The sequence below is a fragment of the Alexandromys fortis genome, unplaced genomic scaffold (assembly GCF_014885135.2).
Source record: "Alexandromys fortis isolate MF-2015 unplaced genomic scaffold, M_Fortis_MF-2015_v1.1 scaffold_33, whole genome shotgun sequence".
NCBI classification, from domain to species: Eukaryota; Metazoa; Chordata; class Mammalia; order Rodentia; family Cricetidae; genus Alexandromys; species Alexandromys fortis.
This window is the reverse complement of record NW_026067917.1, coordinates 9,479,715-9,499,236: the sequence shown is the minus strand read 5'-3', so window position 1 is coordinate 9,499,236 and position 19,522 is coordinate 9,479,715. Positions and strand designations below refer to the sequence as shown.

Below are 19,522 nucleotides of genomic sequence, written 5' to 3'. Positions count from 1 at the left end.
TTGGCCTGCGTGCTCATGTGGTCTCAAGTAAGTCATCTAAATTCTCTGAACCTAGCTTTCTGCAGTAGTCCACGGGAACATTAGGAGTTTCATTGTTTTGGGCATGAGTATAACCTTTTACTAGTCATTCAATAAAATTATGTCATTGGTATTTTTAAAAGAAATCATGGGAGACATTGAAGTGAAAGGGGCCTTAAATTTATCTGCTGCCTTTTCACTATTTATTTTGACAAGATTTTTAAGCCGGGGGATTCAGCTGTTGGGGCAGCTTTCCTCTTCATTGTGACAAAATAAAGATGATTTTGGAGACAGACAAAGCTGGCACCAGACAAGGGTATTCCAGAGGGCCACGCGGCTAAGCTTCCCAGCTCTTCTTTCTTATGCATTAGTGTTTGTCCTTCCAGCTAACCTACCAGGGACACCGGGCAAAGTCCTAAGACAGAAAGGTGGCGTAACTGGAATTCATGGACTTCCTGTGTAACCCGCTCCAGTTAGAAGTTTAAGGAACAGAAAAGTTTTTTTTTTCCAGCAAGTTCTATAAACGATCAACATCTGAAACAGATTCAAACCAGAACTATTTCTCTAGGAACTTCTATAGATAGGAAGCAAACACGGTGTGCGAGCGAGCACCCTGCCAGAAGACAGGAACTCGACTGAGAAGCATAGCAGGTGGATTGAATATGGGTCCATCCCGTCAGGAGGTCTCACACTCTCATCCCACATGGTCAAAAGGGCTGTGACAGAGAAGACCAGACTTGACCGGTAGCTCCAGGCTTCCCGTTCTTCTTTCTGAAGTCATCTGATACTGTGAATTGCTTAAAGCGAAGGCTGTTACTGATTCAATTCACCTTAGTACTGTTGGTATCTACAAAGAGAAGTGGGCAGTAATCCAGACAGAACATGCTATATTTTTCTCTTGCTGTCTGACTTTCCATAATTTGATTGAGACATTGACTATCATCTGAAGACAAGTGAGTCCAACAGCATGCTATTGTCTGATGAAATTCTGGACGTGTTCCTTGTATGCCTGTTTATTTTGTTCTTTTGCATTAGTGTATCATTAAGAATGCTTCAGGAGGCTGCAGTGATGGCTCGGTGGTTAAGAGCAGTTTCTACTATTCCAGAGGCCCCAACTTTGGTTATTAGCACCAGCGTGGTGGCTCACACTGTCCTTGACTCCTGTTCCCTGAGACCTGACACCCTCTTTTGGCTCTGCAGGCGCAAGGCATATATACATACCCACAGGAAAAACTCGAAAACACATAAAATAAGAATAAATAAATACCTTTTAAAAACAGACAGCTTCAGACATGTAAGAGCAGCCACATTCTTTTTGTCAGCATTAGCCACACTAAATAAAATGGCCTTTATAGTTAATGCTCATGATTCTAAATAGAAAGTGGAAAGAAATTACACAAAATCTTATGTACATGGATACACAAAAATATGTCATAGTCTCACATTTTATATGGTTTTCTATTTATATGAGTGAAAGCTTTTCTGTAATCTTTTTTTCATCACTTTTTGTAAGAGCAATACAATACAGTTAAATAAATGTTAAGCTAGAGAAAGCAGCAACAATGTAATTTAATGGTAGAAACCTGTGCATATCATTCTTGTTGGTAGTTTTGCCACCTGAGAAAGAAAACCTTCCCAACACTAATACACATACTCCAAATGCAGAAGCACTAATGTGTTTAGTTAAAGAAACAAGTAAAACTAGGAAATACAAAGGGAAGGAAAAATCTGTAATCTCACTATCTTTTTAACTATAGCTACATCGAGACTTTTTTCTTAGGCCAAAGTGCTCATTGATCAGATAAATGTCCATTTAGCTCCTAGACTCTCCAGGACTCTGTGCTAGGCTCTGAAAATACCCAATAATGTTGAAATGATTTCTGTTGCCTGGGGGCTTGTATTTTAATGAAGGCAATGAAAGTGAAAAATTTTGAAGTATTTTTTTTAATTCATCATGTTACATGTCATGAATGTACTTTGAGGGAAGCAATATTTGGACTTCTGATGGATGGAATTAATAATCAGAAGGGGCTGAGCTGGGTGCAAACGGTTCTAGGTAAATTGCAGAGCACAGAGCAAAGTATATATTACGGGCTACATTAAAATCTTCCCACATCAGTATTCTTAAACACAGGGGTCATTCTTCCAATGTACTCTTCTGTTATGAGCAATTTTTTAAGCAATCTCCATTTTTGTTTGTTTGCTTATTTTTTTATTCTTTAGGAGCAGAATTAACGTGGAGTGTGCAATTCATCTTAATGGTCAGAACCTGGAAACCTGGTCCTATTTCTTTAGGGCAAAGTTCAATTCATGGGAATAAAAATGCCTAGTCAATAACAACATCTAAATTTCTTGTAAATTAATGAGAAATATATTGCTCAATGGCACTCGAGAAGAGACAGTGTGAGAGAATGTAGTTAACGCTGGTTCTTTCAATGCTTGGCACTTTCACGGGAAAGAGGAGAACACACACCTCTGCTCCCATGTGTAGTTCTCTGATTGCTGGCGAGTGTCAAAGCATTTTGATTTAAAGGACGGCACATGAGCTGGTCAGGCTCTCAGATTCTCAGTCGTGCTACATCAACAAAATGGAGCAGTGACGGAGCAGCCTCCAACACTTTAACCTTCGTGCTTCGGTCCTGCGAGGAGGCACAAGGGTAGAAATAAACATGGCCATGGATCAGTTAGAGGGCATCTAAGAGGATTTACAAATTCAGAAACTTTTATTTATGTGTCAAAAACTTTAAAATTCAAGAGATTACTGTGTTTATTATTATCTGAGTTTTCTTCCACTTAACTGATTTACATAAATAGAAGACTTTTGGGAGAACCCATTGAAAATAGTCTGCAACCACAACAAACTCCTGGCATAGTTCATATATGATCGTTTCTACTCATGACATATTTATTTATTTATTTCCCCCCTAAAGGAAAAACTGGTCTACGTCCTGGATTGTTCTTTCTGGTCCAAAGATTGAATTTTACAAAGACGCCAAGCAGCAAGCTCTCCCCAACATGGTAGGTCTCTACTTTTGTTACCATCTTTTCAGAAACAGTGTGGAACGGAAAGTGTGGTTAAATCAGCTCTCAGACCAAAGTCTCTAAGCTACCTACACCCAAAAACAGATGGAGGAAATGATGCAATAACCTCTTAATCAGACGAAGGGAAAACAGAATGTAGGGTCTGGTTTGTTGAGGGCTGCATTTGGAGAAGACGCACAAATGAGATGGATGGCGAGCAGCTATATGGTAATGGGAAGGTAACACTTTAAATTAAGGCGCCATTTATAAGTGCTTTATTCTTATTTATGAAATAATCACTAAATGCTGCTACTTTCCCAAATAATGTATTATACAGCGTGTTATAAAATGCATTAGTAATAAATGTTTAACGGATGAGACTATGGGAGTCTGCTTTAAAGAATATTATAAGACGTAAATCGTATTAAACCATGTATGCACATCTTTAATACATGGATTTAAGTTGTTATCTTGCATTCTATAAAGTGCCTCCCACATTAATAAATAATAATAAACTCTTTATAAATGGCACCTTAATAAAGGGTGTTGCCAATGAGAAAACCCTCTAAGTTAACGAAGCGATTTTTTATCTTAGTCTAACTACGGCATCCCCTGTATCCAGCTAACCTTTGTGAATGCGCTTATGACTGCGCCTAATCACCCTAATGCAATTGCTGTTTCTTGCGGTTATTGCAAAGTGAGATTTGCGAAATTGCTCCACGGCACCTGAAGGAAGGCCCCACCGGCCGCAGAGATGTGTACCCGCAGGAGCAATTTGGAGTTCCTTACTGGTAAAACCTTAAACTCAAAACCTTGCTGCCCGAACACAGCAGCAACCATGAAGAGCAAGAAAGGGCGGGCAGACTGTTTGCCAGGTGCTGATTATGAAGGACTCTTCACAAGGAACTAACCTGCCTTATTCTATTGGTTTGATAGGTGATAAGGAAAGTGGTGGCCTGGCGGGAGGGAACCACAAGGAACTAATTTATATTTGGCAGGTAATAAAATAATGACAGGTTCTTTGTCTTACAGCCGCTAGTCATGTTCACCATATAATCCTCTTTAAATAGAAAATGGGAACTCTAGCTAAGAGACGTCTTTTAAAGAAGAAAAATTTAGTAGGAACAAAGGATCACATGTGGCTTGTTCCCCATCATTTCAATCACCTTTGTCTGCAAGGGGCTGATTTTTGGAGTCTCAGTAAGGTCCAATCTACAAACTAATGATGAATAAATTAAAATTATCTTTGTCCATTGCATTTTAAATTACTTCAGAAATTTGTTTTAGTGCTTTGTTTCGCTTCTCCTTTTGGCTACAGTGAGGTTGAGATAGCATTTGAAGGAACATAAAATACCACCTAAGGCTGGGCACAAAACAACACCCACTTCCTGGCAGAGACTTTGTTTTCTTTTTGAATGAGTTCTATGGGGAAGGTAGGAAGTGGGAAGGTGCCAGCCTGCCTGGGCTTGATACTAAGAAGATGATTCTTGTCCTGCTGAGGGAGAAGAATCCCACTGGAGCTGAGTCAGATGGAGATAATGGGATGGATTAATTCCATATTAAAGCATTTATTTCATTATTTTTAATCTCCTCATATGGGGGAGATACAATTCTCTCTGCTGTTTAATTATATAAAGGTGAAAGAAAATTCACTTTTCCATTGCAGGTTAGTTCACTAATTGGACGCCACCAATGCAACCTTCAGAGTTGTGACAAAGTGACAATGCATTTTTGACTTGTAGAAGAAATTCATTGACTTTGCTTTTTTGTTTTGTTTTGTTTTTGGCAGTCTTTATTTATTACTTCTGGCCCCATTTCCAGTGCTCTTAGTTTCTCCCAGGCATGCATTGTCTTCAAAGCACATTCTGGGTAGGGGTAACTGTTCTGTGGTAAAGGAAAGAGAGAATTACAGATCTGTGTTTGTGCCGCATGAATTGTCTTGCTAGTCAACTTCTTGGACGCATTTCTAAACAAGTATAAAAGGCCTGGTGGGATGGCTGCATTTACCAGCTCCAGTCTCAGAGAAATGATACAATGATTGCCAGGCCTTGATTAAAGATGCTGTGGTTTTATTCTGGAAGAGGGTTGTGCTCAAGTTTCTGAATTTCTCTTACACCCCTTAACTGAGCCCTGGTGTTCACTTGCGTTCTGAGGAAAAGCCTTTCCTCGACTGGGCCTGGCGAAGCTGCCCTAAGAGCAGACTGTGGCCTAAAGAGTTAACTGTGCTCTAAGCTTTCTGAGCCACCTTACAGTGGTAATCCAGAGATGAGACAAAGTTCGGGGTAGCTCAGAGCGGGCTAACGACAGACCCGGAGGACCAGACCAGTTCTCTTCGCCACTTACGGAGTTACTCAACTTCTTTCAGCTGGGAGTCCACACAAGAAGGGCAGGGTAGTTTTATCAGCAAAAAAAACGGAACAAAAGTAGCTAAGTAGAACCACAGGGTTATACCATCTCCAAACAATTCCTAATCACCTGCTCTCATATTTGCCAATAATGTATGTACATATTTGAAGGTGAATATCTGTGGTTCAGTGTATTTTCTGCTCTCTCGCAAGTCCCGGGTTCAGTTACCAGTACTCTTAATGCAATTCATAACCCTCTGTATTTCTGATTCCAGGAACTTTGATGCCCCTGGTCTTTACTGAAACCAGGCACACAAAACATGCAGTCAAAAGACTCATACACATAAATTAAAAGAAATAAGTATTTAAAATCAATTAACTATATAAACATTTTATACCATACATAATTTAGGCAGCAGTATAGGAAAGATATTATTATACCATATTAATTTTATATGATTTGTTTCACATATTTATAGAATAGAGAATACATATATATGTGTGTAATATATGTATTTTCTATTCTGTATATATGTATATGTGTATATATATGTATATATATATAGGGGTTCTCACTATGGAACCCTGGCTTGCCTGGACCATCTTGTTATGTAGACCAGGCTGTCTTGAACTTAAACAGAGAGCAATCTGCCTATGCCCTCGAATTTTTGTTATACCACCATGCTTGTCTGGCAAAATGGCACAAATGTAAGAAAATACTGTTGTGCAAGGCTTTCATGAAGAGAAAAAAATCTGTATCCAAAGGCAGCAAAAGATATCTCTTGAAATGAAGCATCCATTCATCTGGAACTCAGATAGTCCTTCCTGAATGTCCTGAGCGTTTCTGGATTCCCTTTTCTCCCATGGGTCTTCACTACTGCTACTTGATTCAGCATCTCACAGAATGTTGGGGCTGATCCGCACAGCCCACGTTTGGCAACTCTTCTTCTCACTGAAGTGTTTTCAGTGACTGTCTCTTCCCCCCACTTAGGGCTGATATAACAGCATACCACAGGGGCACATCTCAAACAACAAATGCTAAGTTCTCATGATTTTGGAGTCTGCAAAGTCCAAGATAGAGGCATTGGTAGGTCTAGGATTCAGTGAGAATGCCCTTCCTGCGTGGATCCCATCTCTCTGTAATCCCACACATAGCAGGCAGAACATTAAGGCTTCGTCCTTCTTAGCAGATTCCACTTCCAACCCCAGCTTTTAACAGCATGGCAAGGGCTTAGGATTCAATATAGGAACATGTTGATTCCACAGCAATATCCTAGTCCCACTTTTGTCCAGGAAACACGCACAGGATCACGTGGCTTTGGGTCCATGGTCCTCCCTTTAAAGGAAACAGAGGACTTTTATCCATTTCAGTGTTTTGAATCAGAAGATCAAACAGTAACTGATCGCCTATTGTCGGCATTTCATAACAGAAGGCCACTGCAACCCTCCAAACATCTAGGAGAGAAAGAAAAGAACAAAAGTCAGTCTCTACAGAGAAAGGAACAGATCCAAAGGAACAGATCTGCTGTCTTCCTGCATCCTGTTCCTGCTTATCCAGCTCACCTCAGATCAGAACGTGGTCACTGCTGGTTGCTGCACTTTTTATGGTCCTGAATACCGGCTAGAAGTTTTCTGTGTTTTCAGATGTAGCCCACTTTATATTCCCTTATTTTTATTCTAAGTCTCATCCAAAGCATGTTAAAGCATCTTACTGTATTCTCCAAATGTCTGAACAGTCTTCTTTTTTTCTTTCTGTATTTTTGTCTTTTTGAGCTCAGTTGGGAGTACTTTTTCTGTGTGTGTCTTTCAGTTCTTTATTTAAGTCTTCTCATGTGATAAACATTTTTCCTCTAATTTCAAATAGTATGATTTTTTTCACTTCTGGAGTTTGTTTCTTTAAATTTATTCTGTCAGCTGGCGTAGCTCCTTGTTTCCTGCAGGTATTTTCCAGTCTCCATTTTAATTTTTGGAAAAAAGGAGGAATGGTTGTTTTATGACCGATCTTGTGTGTTTAGCATCAGTGGTCCAGGGCCTCACTCCATTCCATGTGTTTCTGCTGCCTCTGACTCGTGCTTCTTGGGTTCCTGATTGTCATTGCTCATCTTTGGCTGTGTACTAACCATCGAGATGGCAATGTGATTGTGGTGGTGGGAGGTGTGTGCCCTGTGTTTGGGATACATGTGTTCTACTTTTGGGAGTGCTTTGTAGTTTCAAAACAGGTGTAAGGCCATGATGCCTTGTCTCAGACTGTGGAATTAGAGTCTCAGGTTGTGTCTTGGAAATGGGAGAGCTACAGAAACACTGTAACTTCTTGGGGACAAGACTCTCCTCTGCTTCTTTAACATTTTAGCCTACTCAACACTTCCCTTCTGTGCTCTCTTGGAACCAGAGAAAAGAACAGTTTCAGCACTGATTCTTGTCTATCCTTCCATGAAAGCTTGGCAGGCCCTTGTCCTATTACACCGTGGTGTGGAACAAACCTCAAATATGAAATATAAACAAATGACCTCAGAGGACCATGAAGTTCTGTTGCTTTGATACTCAGGTTCCCTGTCTATTTCCCACCTCAAATACACAAATAAAAACTTCAGCATGACATCCCCCTCTGCCATTTCCGACTTTCAGTTCTGAAATATTTTTTAAAAGGTATTTTTTTAATCCAGCATTTTCACTGTTTTCAGTGGGAGAGTTGATCCAAATAACATCTCTACTCGTTATAATCTACTTCCCTTTAATGTGAGCATGCATTCAGTTAATCAGGTTTGTGCTATTTATATCAGCCTGGGTGGGAAAAGATTTCATTGGAATATGTATTGAAATCCCACAATGAACAGCTTGCTCGTTAAGGCTGCATAGAAGGCGTGGATATATAAGCAAGACAGAGACGACTTTGCCCTACCAGATCTGTGCCAATAACAATGATATGAAATAGGAAACAGAATAGATGTTTGTTTTTGTTTCTTTCTTTTTATTTTTTTCTTAAGGATTTAAAGGAGGGAGTGCTCACATCTCTGAAGGATTTGAATTGGGCCTTGAGAGATGGTTGTCACTTCTGTACATGGGGATTTGCAGGCAGAAAACACAAGGAGATGAAAACCGTGAACAATGACTAAGAATGGATGGAATACGAGCACTAAAATATAAATGATTTTCGTGGTCTAGTTGGAATCCAGGATAAGATAGGCCTTAAGGAGAGGTTGTGAGCTTATGAATATGCTCCCAAGGCAAGACCCTAAAGTGGATTACTGGTAAATAATCCAAACACCTGCATCACAGAGTAATCTAAATGGTTTTTACTGAGTAGGACATATGTGGTGTTTCTGTAAGGAGCTGAGCATATAGTGGGACCCAATCAAGAGAGAAACTGAGTCTCTTGGGATCATAGATTACCCTCAACACAGGATCAGACTCTTTACTTCCAAGTGAGTGCACAAGCTGTCGTTGTCTCCTCTTGTGCTGCCAGCTGAGTTTTCCTCCAAGGCCTTGACTCCAACAAATTGTCTTTTCCTAATGCCGTTGTGCATTTTTGTGTCTGGACAATTGCAGTTGATGCTCGGCTCTCAATTCCAAGTTAATACCCTAAGAGCTTGCTGTGTTTTGTGACTTTAGAGTTTCTGTTTGATGTGCGGGGAGACACCTGACGGCATCCACGGGACACTACAGCCACGCCTGCTTGATTCATCAAAACCCGTAGATGGACGGCCTTGTAAAGAGGATTTTAATCAGTTATTTATCCCCTCACAGTTTCTCGTACCTATAACATACTTTGATCATAATCAATACCATCATGCTCTCTCTCCCATTGACTCCAGTATAGATTAGAATAACCCCCAAAACTCTTCCTTATACGTCTGTGTCTTTTCTCTTATGGGACCAACTGTGCTTAATCGAGGTTGCCTGCATGAGTATGGATGGCGGTTTTTTACCTGAACAAGGGCAATGTACCAGTGGCTACACCACTAAGGAGTCTGACTCCCTCTCTTAGCAACCACTAAATGCCTCGATCTCTTAGGGCAGAAGTGGAGTCATATGAGCCCCTCCTCAGGTAAGGATTTCTGAAAAGGACTCCTGGTTGCTCCAGAAATAAGACCAACTACTGACAAATGGAAGAACAACTATTTTTTTAAATGTAGAGACCCCACTCACTTATTTATTCTATGAATAATCAGTAAGTCCTATTAGGCATCACATAATCATTTTAATCAAAGAGAAATCCAAATGAATAATATATGACCCTTGCTCTCATGGTGTTGGGATATGGTAGAGCTGACAGAGCCATAAATAAGCTTATTATAATAAACTATGACTGTGATATAACTGTGAGAAAGCCAGGACCAGACCAGGGCTTACCAGGTACACCGGAATATAAAATAGGCATACAAATCAAACATTTACTGATAATAAATCAGAGAAATTTATTTTATCACAATTCTTTGGTATGCATATAATTTTACTGTTTATTAAAATGGAGACAAATTTGCATAAAAGATGTATGTGCTTATTTTTTTTCAAAATAAAGAACTAAATCTTGACTGAGCATTTGGTACTATGGAACCTAGAGCACTTTTGTCAGAGTTGATTGATGTTTGGATTTTATAATCATTAATTCTGAGAATGTCAGTTTGTATAAATAGATAGTTCAAAATAGCAGGAGTATTATTTAGAGACATTTTAGAAGTAGGTGGAAATTTTCCTCCACTCTTATGGCCAAAATTCCTTTGGTATTTTTTTTTTTTGAATGGGATTTGATTAAGCAAATCAAGTGATGAACTTTAAAAAAAAATCAAACACTGTGCAAACAAGACAACCCAAAAGTATATTAATTTCACCCTGACATTTTGAGGAACTATGTACTCCATTTTACTTCTGTGTGGGCAGAGCCCTTAGTATATACAGTGAGGACACTATCGCCCATCACACCTAGTCTCAGTGTGAGCTGAGGGGTCTCCGGCAACTCTCTCTGGTCCTGAGGGTACAGACACGTGTAGCACAGAGTGTTCATGCATGCTGCAAGATTGAAGTAAAGCACTGTGACATAGCACAGGCAAGTGTTGCCAGAAATATGTTCTCTGCAATTTTATTTTGAAATAATTTTGCACATCTCATTCCACATCCAGAAGAAAAAGTAGCCAATTTTTTATGATCCCCATGCCTTTGGGTTTCTATTGCTGTGAAGAAGCAGTATGACCATCGCAACTCTTATAAAGGAAAACATTTAATTGAGGTGGCAGCTTACAATTTCAGAGGTTCAGTCCATTATCATCATAGTGGGGAGCATGGTAGTAGGCAGGCAGACATGGTGTTGGCTACATCTTGATCAGATGACAACAAGCAGGACCTTGACACTGAGTGAAGCTTAAGCCTAGGAAACCTCAAAGTCTGCCCCCACACTTGCAGTAACACACTTCCTTCAACAAGACTATACCTACTCCAACAAAGCCACACCTGCTAAGAGTGCCACTTGCTATGAGCTTATGGGGGCCAATTACATTCAAACACCCCATAGTCAGTTACTTGGTAGTTTAAGAATCTGGGCTCTAGAACCACAGGCTTGTGTAGTATTTTGAGTAGCAATTGCCCCCATAAACTCACATATTGAATGACTGGTCCTTAGAAAACACTGTTGCTTGAGAGGGATTAGAAGATGTGGCCTTGTTGGAGGAAGTATGTCACTAGGATGGGCTTTGGGGTTTCAGAAACTTAAACATGGCCCAATGACTTTCTCATGCCTTCTCTTCCTGCTGCTTTTGGATCTGGATGGAGAACTTTCAACTTCCCACGTACCATGTTGGCCTTCCTAGCACCATGCTTACTGGCATGACTACAAAGGACTAAGCCTCTGAAACTGAAAGAAAACCCCAATTAAATATTTCCCTTTATAAGAGGTGCCTTGTCTTTTCCCAGCAATATTATACTGACTAAGACCATTTGGTACATGTAAGCCTTGTCCAGCCTTGTAAGTAACGCTCAATCTACATACCTCCTCCCAATTTGGTCATTCTACAAGTAACATTCTGCAAGTTCAGTTTTATACCATTGTGTTAAATGTTCTGAGAAATACAAAACTGAAGCAGTCTAATCTCCCCAAAGACCAGAGGCAAGAGAATCACAAATTGAAGCCATTCCTGTTGTGCAAAGCTTGGTCAAATAAGCGTGACTCAATCTATTAAGTTTTTGTGGGTTTGTTTGCTTTTGTTTGTGTCTTGCTGTGAATACAGTTCAGTGGTGCATAACTTGATTTCTATGCTCAAGGTCCTGAATTCCACCCTAATTACTAAAAAGAAGGAAGGGGAGATAGGAAAGTTGGAGGAAGAAAAGGAGGAGGGAAGAAAAGAAGCAATAAACTTAAGATCTTCACGCCTCTGCTTCTTCAGCATATTTTATTAGCATGCACCACAAAAAGAAAAATAATACAATTCTATGCATAAAAGAACCTAAACTCCAAAAAATTCAAAAGTTGATGAACACATTTGGCAAAGTAGGAGTATAAAAGTTAATACACAAAAATCAGTAATCTTCCTATACACATAAGAATACCAAGAAAGAAATCAGAGAAACAATCCCACCAACAACGGCATAAAAGATACTTATCTTGAAATATATTTAACCAAGGAAGTGAAAGATTTGTATAAGGAAGACACGAGAAGATGGAAGAACCTTTCAAGCTCTTGAATTTGTATGAGTAATACTGTAAAAATGGTCATCCTCCCAAAATCAATCTATAGAATCACAGAAGCCATAAAAACCCAAATGCTTTTCTTTACATAAATTGAAAAAAATCTAAAATTTCACATGAAAAGAGTCAGAGAACAAAAAAAACCCATAAAACATCTTCAGAATAACCAAGACAATCCTAAACAATAAAAGCACTAATGGAGGTACAACCACCCTGATTTTATACCACTTTATACTGTAGCAGTATAGTAAGAAAAGTAGTATAATACTTGACATAAAAACAGAAATATTGAACAATAGAATATAACTAAGGACCCACATCTAACTCCATACTGCTTCACCCTCTACCTTCTTTTCAAAAAGGCAAGAAAGTGCACACTGGAGAAAAAAAAAATAGATTTTCAAGTGGTGCTGATAAAACGCAATAGCCGGGTGTAGAAGAATGAAACTAGATCCTTATCTCTCACCCTATGCAAAGTTCCAGATGTATCAAAGACCTCACACACTCTAGATCAGACAATGGAAGAACTAATGATACACTTGAATTTATAGCACAGGAAAGGAGAATATCCAGGTAACATAGGCATTAAGACTTACAATTGACAGATGGTAAAAAACTTTTTTTTTTTGTAGCAAAAGACACCATCATTCAATTGAAGAGACATACATCTGATACAGGATTAATATCCAGAATAAACAAAATATTCAAAAGAAAAAATGATAACATCAAAAAATCCAGTTAAATTGTGGCAAGGAATTCAAAAGAGAGTTTTCGAAAGATGAAATATTAATGGCTGAGAAACACTTTTAGCATGTTTACAACCTTTAGCCATAAGAGAAATACAAACTAAACCTACTTTGAGAGAGAGTTAAAGTACTTAGCCTAATCAGAATGGCTAAGATCAAATACATACAAACAACAACCAAAGAGTAAATGCTGGCCTAGATATGAGGATGAAGAACATTTATTCATGATTATTGGTCATGGAAACCAGTGCATTCGCTATGGAAATTCCTGTGGAGATTCCTCCAATTGCTGAAAATAGATATATCACATGACAGATCTAAACCAGTGTCTTAGTTAGGTTTCTATTGCTGTGAAGAGACACCATAACCATGGCAACTCTTATAAAGTAAACACTTAATTGGGGTGGCTTGCTTACAGTTTAGGAGGTTGAGTCCATTATCATCATGATGGGAAATGTATTGACATATAGGCAGACATGGTGCTGGAACTGAGATTGCTACATCTTGCTGACAGTCACACTGAGGGAAGCTTTAGCAATAGAGACCTCAAAACCGGCCCCCACAGTGACTCACTTCCTCCAACAAGGCCACACCTTTTAATAGTGCTACTCCCTTTGGAGGATATTTTCTTTTAAACCACCACCAGTTCTTGGCCATGTACACAAAAGGATTCTATGTCCTACTAAAGAGATAATTATTCATTTATGTTCATTGCTGCTCTAATTATAATAATGAGGAGGTGGCCAGCCTCACAAGATGAGACACATATGTGCTATAAGTACTGGGGCCGAGAACTTGAGGTTAGATTTGCCATAGTCCTTGGGGAGAAACTGCTACCATTATTCAACTAATGCAGAAGTATTCCCTTTACTCCACAACCTCTCCAGCATAAGTGGTCATCAATGTTTTTGATCTTGGCCATTCTTACAGGTATAAGAAAGTCAATTATCATATGTACTCACTCATAAGTAGTTTTTAAATATAAAGCAAAGAAAATCAGCCTACAAATTACAATCCCAGAGCTCTTATACAATAAGAGAGACGTACATGGATCTAATCTACATGGGAAGTAGCAAAAGACAAGATCTCCCGAGTAGGGAGCATGGGGACCATGGGAGATGTTTGAAGGGGAGGGGAGAGACAGGGAAGGGAGCAGAGAAAAATGCAGAGCTCAATAAAAAATATAGCTTCAGAAGAGATATCTCTCCTTCCAGAAAGTTGAGAGCTCACATTCTGCTCAAACACTAGGATAACTGTGTCTGGAAGAGGAAGGAAAAGAGGCTCTGAAAACTTTGTTTTTGGGCTAGATAAAGGTTGTTGCTAGGAGTGACCAGGAAGTGGTGAGTGAAAGAATGTCAGGTAATCTCTAAGAATGTTTATTGTACTTCTGGATTGAGCATCAACAGGGTAGAGGGCTTTGATTAGTATTGTCCGGGCTGGAGATGGCTAGAATCTAGTGTAGGGAATCATTTACTTTCTTAAAATGCAACTTTCTGCAGTTTCAAAAGAAACTGCATTGAACAATGTGGCCCTAGCTATAGACATTTAAAATTAGGGCTGGTGGTTTGGACTAGCAATAAAGTACTTATTTATTATGCACCAGGCCCTGAGTTTGAAACCCAACAATGTAAAATCATGTTTTTCTTAAAGTAATACTAACATTGTAACCCTTGGTTCTACAATATTAAATACATTTGCAGGGAAGATTTCCAGAACCAACAAGGGAAAGGAGAACTTCCATCTTGTACTCATGTCTGTACTAGTGCCTCCTTGTGCAGGTGTCAAGGGAATTTTAGTGAGTACTGGCAGAGTTGTCACATGTTACTGGGAAAACTGGGCTTCCCTCTTGGGGTTCTTAGTCTCAGTGGTAATAGAATTTAAGAACAGATTCAAAAGAAAGCCTGAAGATAATTTTATTATCTTTTCATAGAAAATCCATAGGACAGACAAGTTTTAAATTTTTGAAGCTGCTTGAAAACGGAAAGAGGTAAGAGGAAGAGAGGAAGATAGAAAGCCATACCATTTGTTAGGGATGGAGGGCAGCCCTCTAATGGACAGTGATGGGAGAGCATCAGAGAAAGCTAAGGAAACCCAGAGTAAGTACCCAAGAAAGCATATTTAGATGCTGTTAGCATCTAAAGAAGAATCTAGGGAAAGATAAGCACACTACCCTGGTGATAAGTATTCCTTCTACCTCTTTAACATAGCTTATGGTTGAGTTGCCTTCCATGGGAGTGCTCCCTAGCTTACATGGTGGACGTGTTCAACTGAATTAAATCTTAAAGGAACAGATAATATTATCTCTACACCTAAAGGTGGATTCCGTCTTTACTGTAACATTCCCTGTTCTGAACCAGTAAAAATATTATTGTTAATTATTATTATTAAATAATTATTATTATTAATTATTCCAGAGATAGTGAGAAACCGAGGATTTATAGGATGTGTTTTTACCGTGATGATCTAGAGATCTAAGTTTAAATCTGTTCACGAGTGGGGATCAGTGCCTCAGCTGGAGCTTCTTATCTAATTAAAACTTGACCAGCTCCTTTAAGACACCTGGTAACCACCATTCTACTGTCCACTTCTGTGAGATACACTTCTTTAAAAAGTTTATGTCCAATTACAGAAGCGTTGAGGAAATTTAATAAACTATTAACTTTTTGAAATAACCCATTCAGCTGTATTCTTGAAAGCAATGAAGAGAAGTGTAAAAGGCCTCATTTAAATTGTTTGTTTTCTTTAATATTGTTTATTTTCAATGTGAAATATGTGTTAAGCATTAATTAGATAAGTACCAGATCTAAGACTTTTTCACTGTAGTGTGAACTCAACAACAACATGAACTTATGGATATAAAATATGAGAGTGAGCAGAAAGATGAAAATAGTTTCAATTAAAATGCTATTCATGAATTATTATCTGTGCTAAATGAATACAGAGTAATTATATTTTTACAGAGAGAGTATTGAGTCACCTCATAGACTCTTGCTCAATAAGAGCCCGAAGAATGAAAAGACAATAGTAGATCTAACAATCTAAACCTGGCAAAGGCATCTTAAGTCTCTGCTATATATTTTAGTTTCATAATACTGTTCTTGCAGTCAAGACAGTTGTCCCTGCTGGGCTTCACTCTGACAACTGCAGAGAACACCATCATGTGGACCCATCGTAGATTTATAACTAGAAAAAGGTGGCAGTTGAAAATCTGGAGATGACAGGTAAAAATAGGAACAAAGGAAGAAAAAAGGGAAGAGTATTTTCTATTGCATTATTAACTGAAGTTTTAGAAGAAAAAAATCCAATGATCAATATTCCTGCAAATGAAGCTGTGTTCTCTGGTTATCATTTTCTTAAGATTTGTCCATTAACCACAATAAATTCTATATCTTACATAATTTTTATTAGCTACAAAATCAATTAAATTGATAAGAAGCCTTTTAAATGGATAATAGTTCACTATCCCTCAATAAACCTCACCTTAGGCTCTCCCAGAAAACTATTTTCATTATGAAGCTTGACTTTGTGTTTTATCACTTTGGTCAGCATAACACATGTTTCAGAGCCTGTGTTTCTCTAGAATAAAATGAACATTTTCTCCTACAGTACATTCTTTTAAAAAGCACTGAGCAATAAATGTATTTAGATTTCAAAAAGTCACTTTTGAACTAGAAGTTGCAGAGAAGTGGTATATCCTATAGGGTAAATGTACAAGTTAGACTATCTAGGTTATAAATATTAGGTTGACATTTTATTTGTTGTATAGCTTTGGTTATCTCAACTACAACATGATGTTAATAGGTGCATCTTACCTCATGGCACTGGGGGGGGGGGCAAAACTGATACAATGTGCCTGACACACTGTTAACAGAGTAATTCTTAATTGCATTCGGTATCTACTCTAGGTACACAAGTCCGTGTCTTCTGCTAGTAAACAATGAAGCCTAGTTGTTAAAAGTAGCAGCAGATGAAGGTAGATCATAACAGCCTAGGCAAGATATTTAGGCTCTTGAATACCTGGAAAGGTCTTCCATCACTTTTCCCATTCCATTGGTAAGAAGAAGTAACTGGCTACATTTTGATCCACTGAGCACTGAATTAAGATGGAGTAACTCTAGACACTCAAATAAAGAGAAGCTATGTTAGTAGAGTACTATCTATCTTTGCCACAAGAACACTGATGCCAGTTACTGCAGCTCTCTGTGTGAGTGGTTTTTTTGTTTGTTTGTTTTTTTGTTTTTAATAATAAATGTTAAGCAGTGTGCTTTATTTGGAAGTATACATCCAAGACATCGGTGAGTGAATAACAATGGAGACAGAAAACACAGGAAGTATTACAGTGGACTCATTGCAGTGTTGAATACCACTGCTTAGTCCAAGAATGCAGGAAGCTTACTGGGCAGGTGCTCTGGGCAGAGAGACTCCTTGAAGAACACAAGAAGAAATTCTAGGGTCAGGGGACATGGGGGAAGGACAAATAGCTTTCTCTTCTATTTCTCCTGAGTTTCCTGCTCCCTGCCCCCACCCCGGGTTTAAATTCATCAATAAGAATATCTACATGCTTGTCTCATGTTGACCCTTAATGGTTCCTCAGAAACTGTGATTCCAATCTCTGTAGAAATGGAAATTCATCCATGCCAGAAGTAGAAGGAGCTAAGAACTAAAAAGGGACATGCATACACTCTGGCCATGTAGAAGGAAGAACTGGAGTTCTAGGAAGGAATTCTGAGATGAGGGGCCATATAGCTCAGGTTGGGCTGATCACCTATAATGACAGTCATTGGAGTGGATGAAAATCTAAGAAACAAGTTTGGAAGAATTCCATTAGCTCTACAGGTAATATAAATATGAGAATAAAAATATAGCACAAGTAATTTATGGAGAAGGTATCGGAATTATTTTAGAAAGATTTTGATTAAAAATTAAGCCCAAGAGAGGGCTATTATATATTTAAAAGAAGAAAACACTCTCTCCTCTAAACAGCAACAAAAGCACACATTTTACCAGTATAACCACTAATGAAGGTTTACCTCTCTGAGAAGCCCATTTGATTTGTTCTATAACATACTGAGAAATTTCATTGTAGTAGCAATTTCAGTTATTATTAGTATCATTTATATTCATAAACAGAAAACCCACATGTTATAATCAGTCTCCACTTTTGCATTGACAGAGGCCATACTTTAGATATTAATAAGATCAGGTATCAATTTTGCACTCTTTCCTAAATCATTTTTTCCCAGATGAGAATTGATAAGTGAGTTTTGTCCTCCTCCATGAACGATTTTCCAGAATCAAAGCAAGTTATGTGGTTAAACTTAATTCCTCTAAATCAATTTTGTGTTCTGTGTTTCAAAACGGTTAAGGACAATCTCAGTCTATATTCCAAAACAAGCAATTAATCCAAAATAAAAAATGGTGGCTAATAACCTACTTCATAAAGTCTGAGCTTTATCTTGTTTAAGAACACATCTAGGATTGAGGCAGAGAGGAGGAGCGGCCCAATGATTTGTTACACTTGTGCCTAATGTCCATCACCATAAAGCAAAAGACTGTTCACCCTGAGACACTTCCTAATACACACTGAAAACTATGTGCCCCAAATAGCTCATAAAACAGAAAACTAATCCCAAAGGCTTAATGTAAAACAAAGAAAAGCATACTATGTAGAGAATACTCTGTCAGTGATTATTGAGAAACCATGAAGATGGACTATGAGAATAATAAAAATATGAAGTGGCTAAGCACAGGATCAATTTTTAATGACTTCACATTGTTCCAGCTAAGAGGCTTGCATGCCTTCGTCCAGAGGCAGTAACTCTTCCATAGAGCTATCATCATAGTTTTAAAAATCAGTCACTTCTATTTTAAATCTATCCCTGCAGAAGATATGGCAGCCTCAGTCCTAGATTTAAACCCATATTTAGTCAATTTATAACCATTATAAATTGGTATAAATTAAAAAAAAACTTTGTCCTTATAACAATATACTCTTTCATCCATTGGCTTCCATAGTTCATTAGCTGTTTCATGCTTGTGTTTCAATGCTGTAAGAATCAGAAATACATTTTCTATTAACAGATTCTTTAATTTCAGGCTTCTTAAACAAAATGTTGATGATTCTCTTCCAAATACATTCTGTGACTTTTCCTGAACTGCTTATTATGAGGTTTAACACTTAAATACTAAGGCTTTCTTTTCTGATACCCTTTAGTGCTCAACGTTTTCCATCCCCGGTCTCCTCTTAATTGGGGGGGGGGGGACAGGTTACAACTACTGTTTACACAATCCTGTCTCCTTACCTTAGTGTTCTTGTCATGAAGCATAGATGTTTGATCCTTTCATATTACTCAAATAACCAGTTTTTTGTTATATTTCTAAACTCACCACATCACTAATCTTAATAGTTTCTGTGTGTTTACTTATTTGTTTTTAACATGATACAAAACTGAAGAAACCAAAGAAGAAGGGACCTCAATTGACAAACTGGGCCGTGAGCATGTCTGTGGGAGGCCCAGGTCACGTGGGTTGGTAGCTCCTCAAGCAGGTGTTCCTGGGCTGTATAAACACCATCCTGAGTGAGGTAAGCCAGACCCAAAAAGAAGAACATGGAATGTTCTCACTCATATTTGGTTTCTAGCCATAAATAAAGGACATTGAACCTATAATTCGGGTTCTTAGAGAAGCTAAATAAGAAGGAGAACCCAAAGAAAATC

General features: G+C 38.4%; 1 protein-coding gene across 1 annotated transcript in view; it reads left to right on the top strand.

Moving 5' to 3' along the window:
• Arhgap15 (Rho GTPase activating protein 15) overlaps positions 1 to 19,522 on the top strand; it is a 591,259-nt gene that overhangs the window by 95,668 nt on the left and 476,069 nt on the right. Inside the window, exon 5 of the mRNA XM_050140010.1 lies at positions 2,949 to 3,036. Coding sequence (XP_049995967.1) covers positions 2,949 to 3,036 — 88 coding nt within the window. The remainder of the gene's footprint in view (positions 1 to 2,948; positions 3,037 to 19,522) is intronic.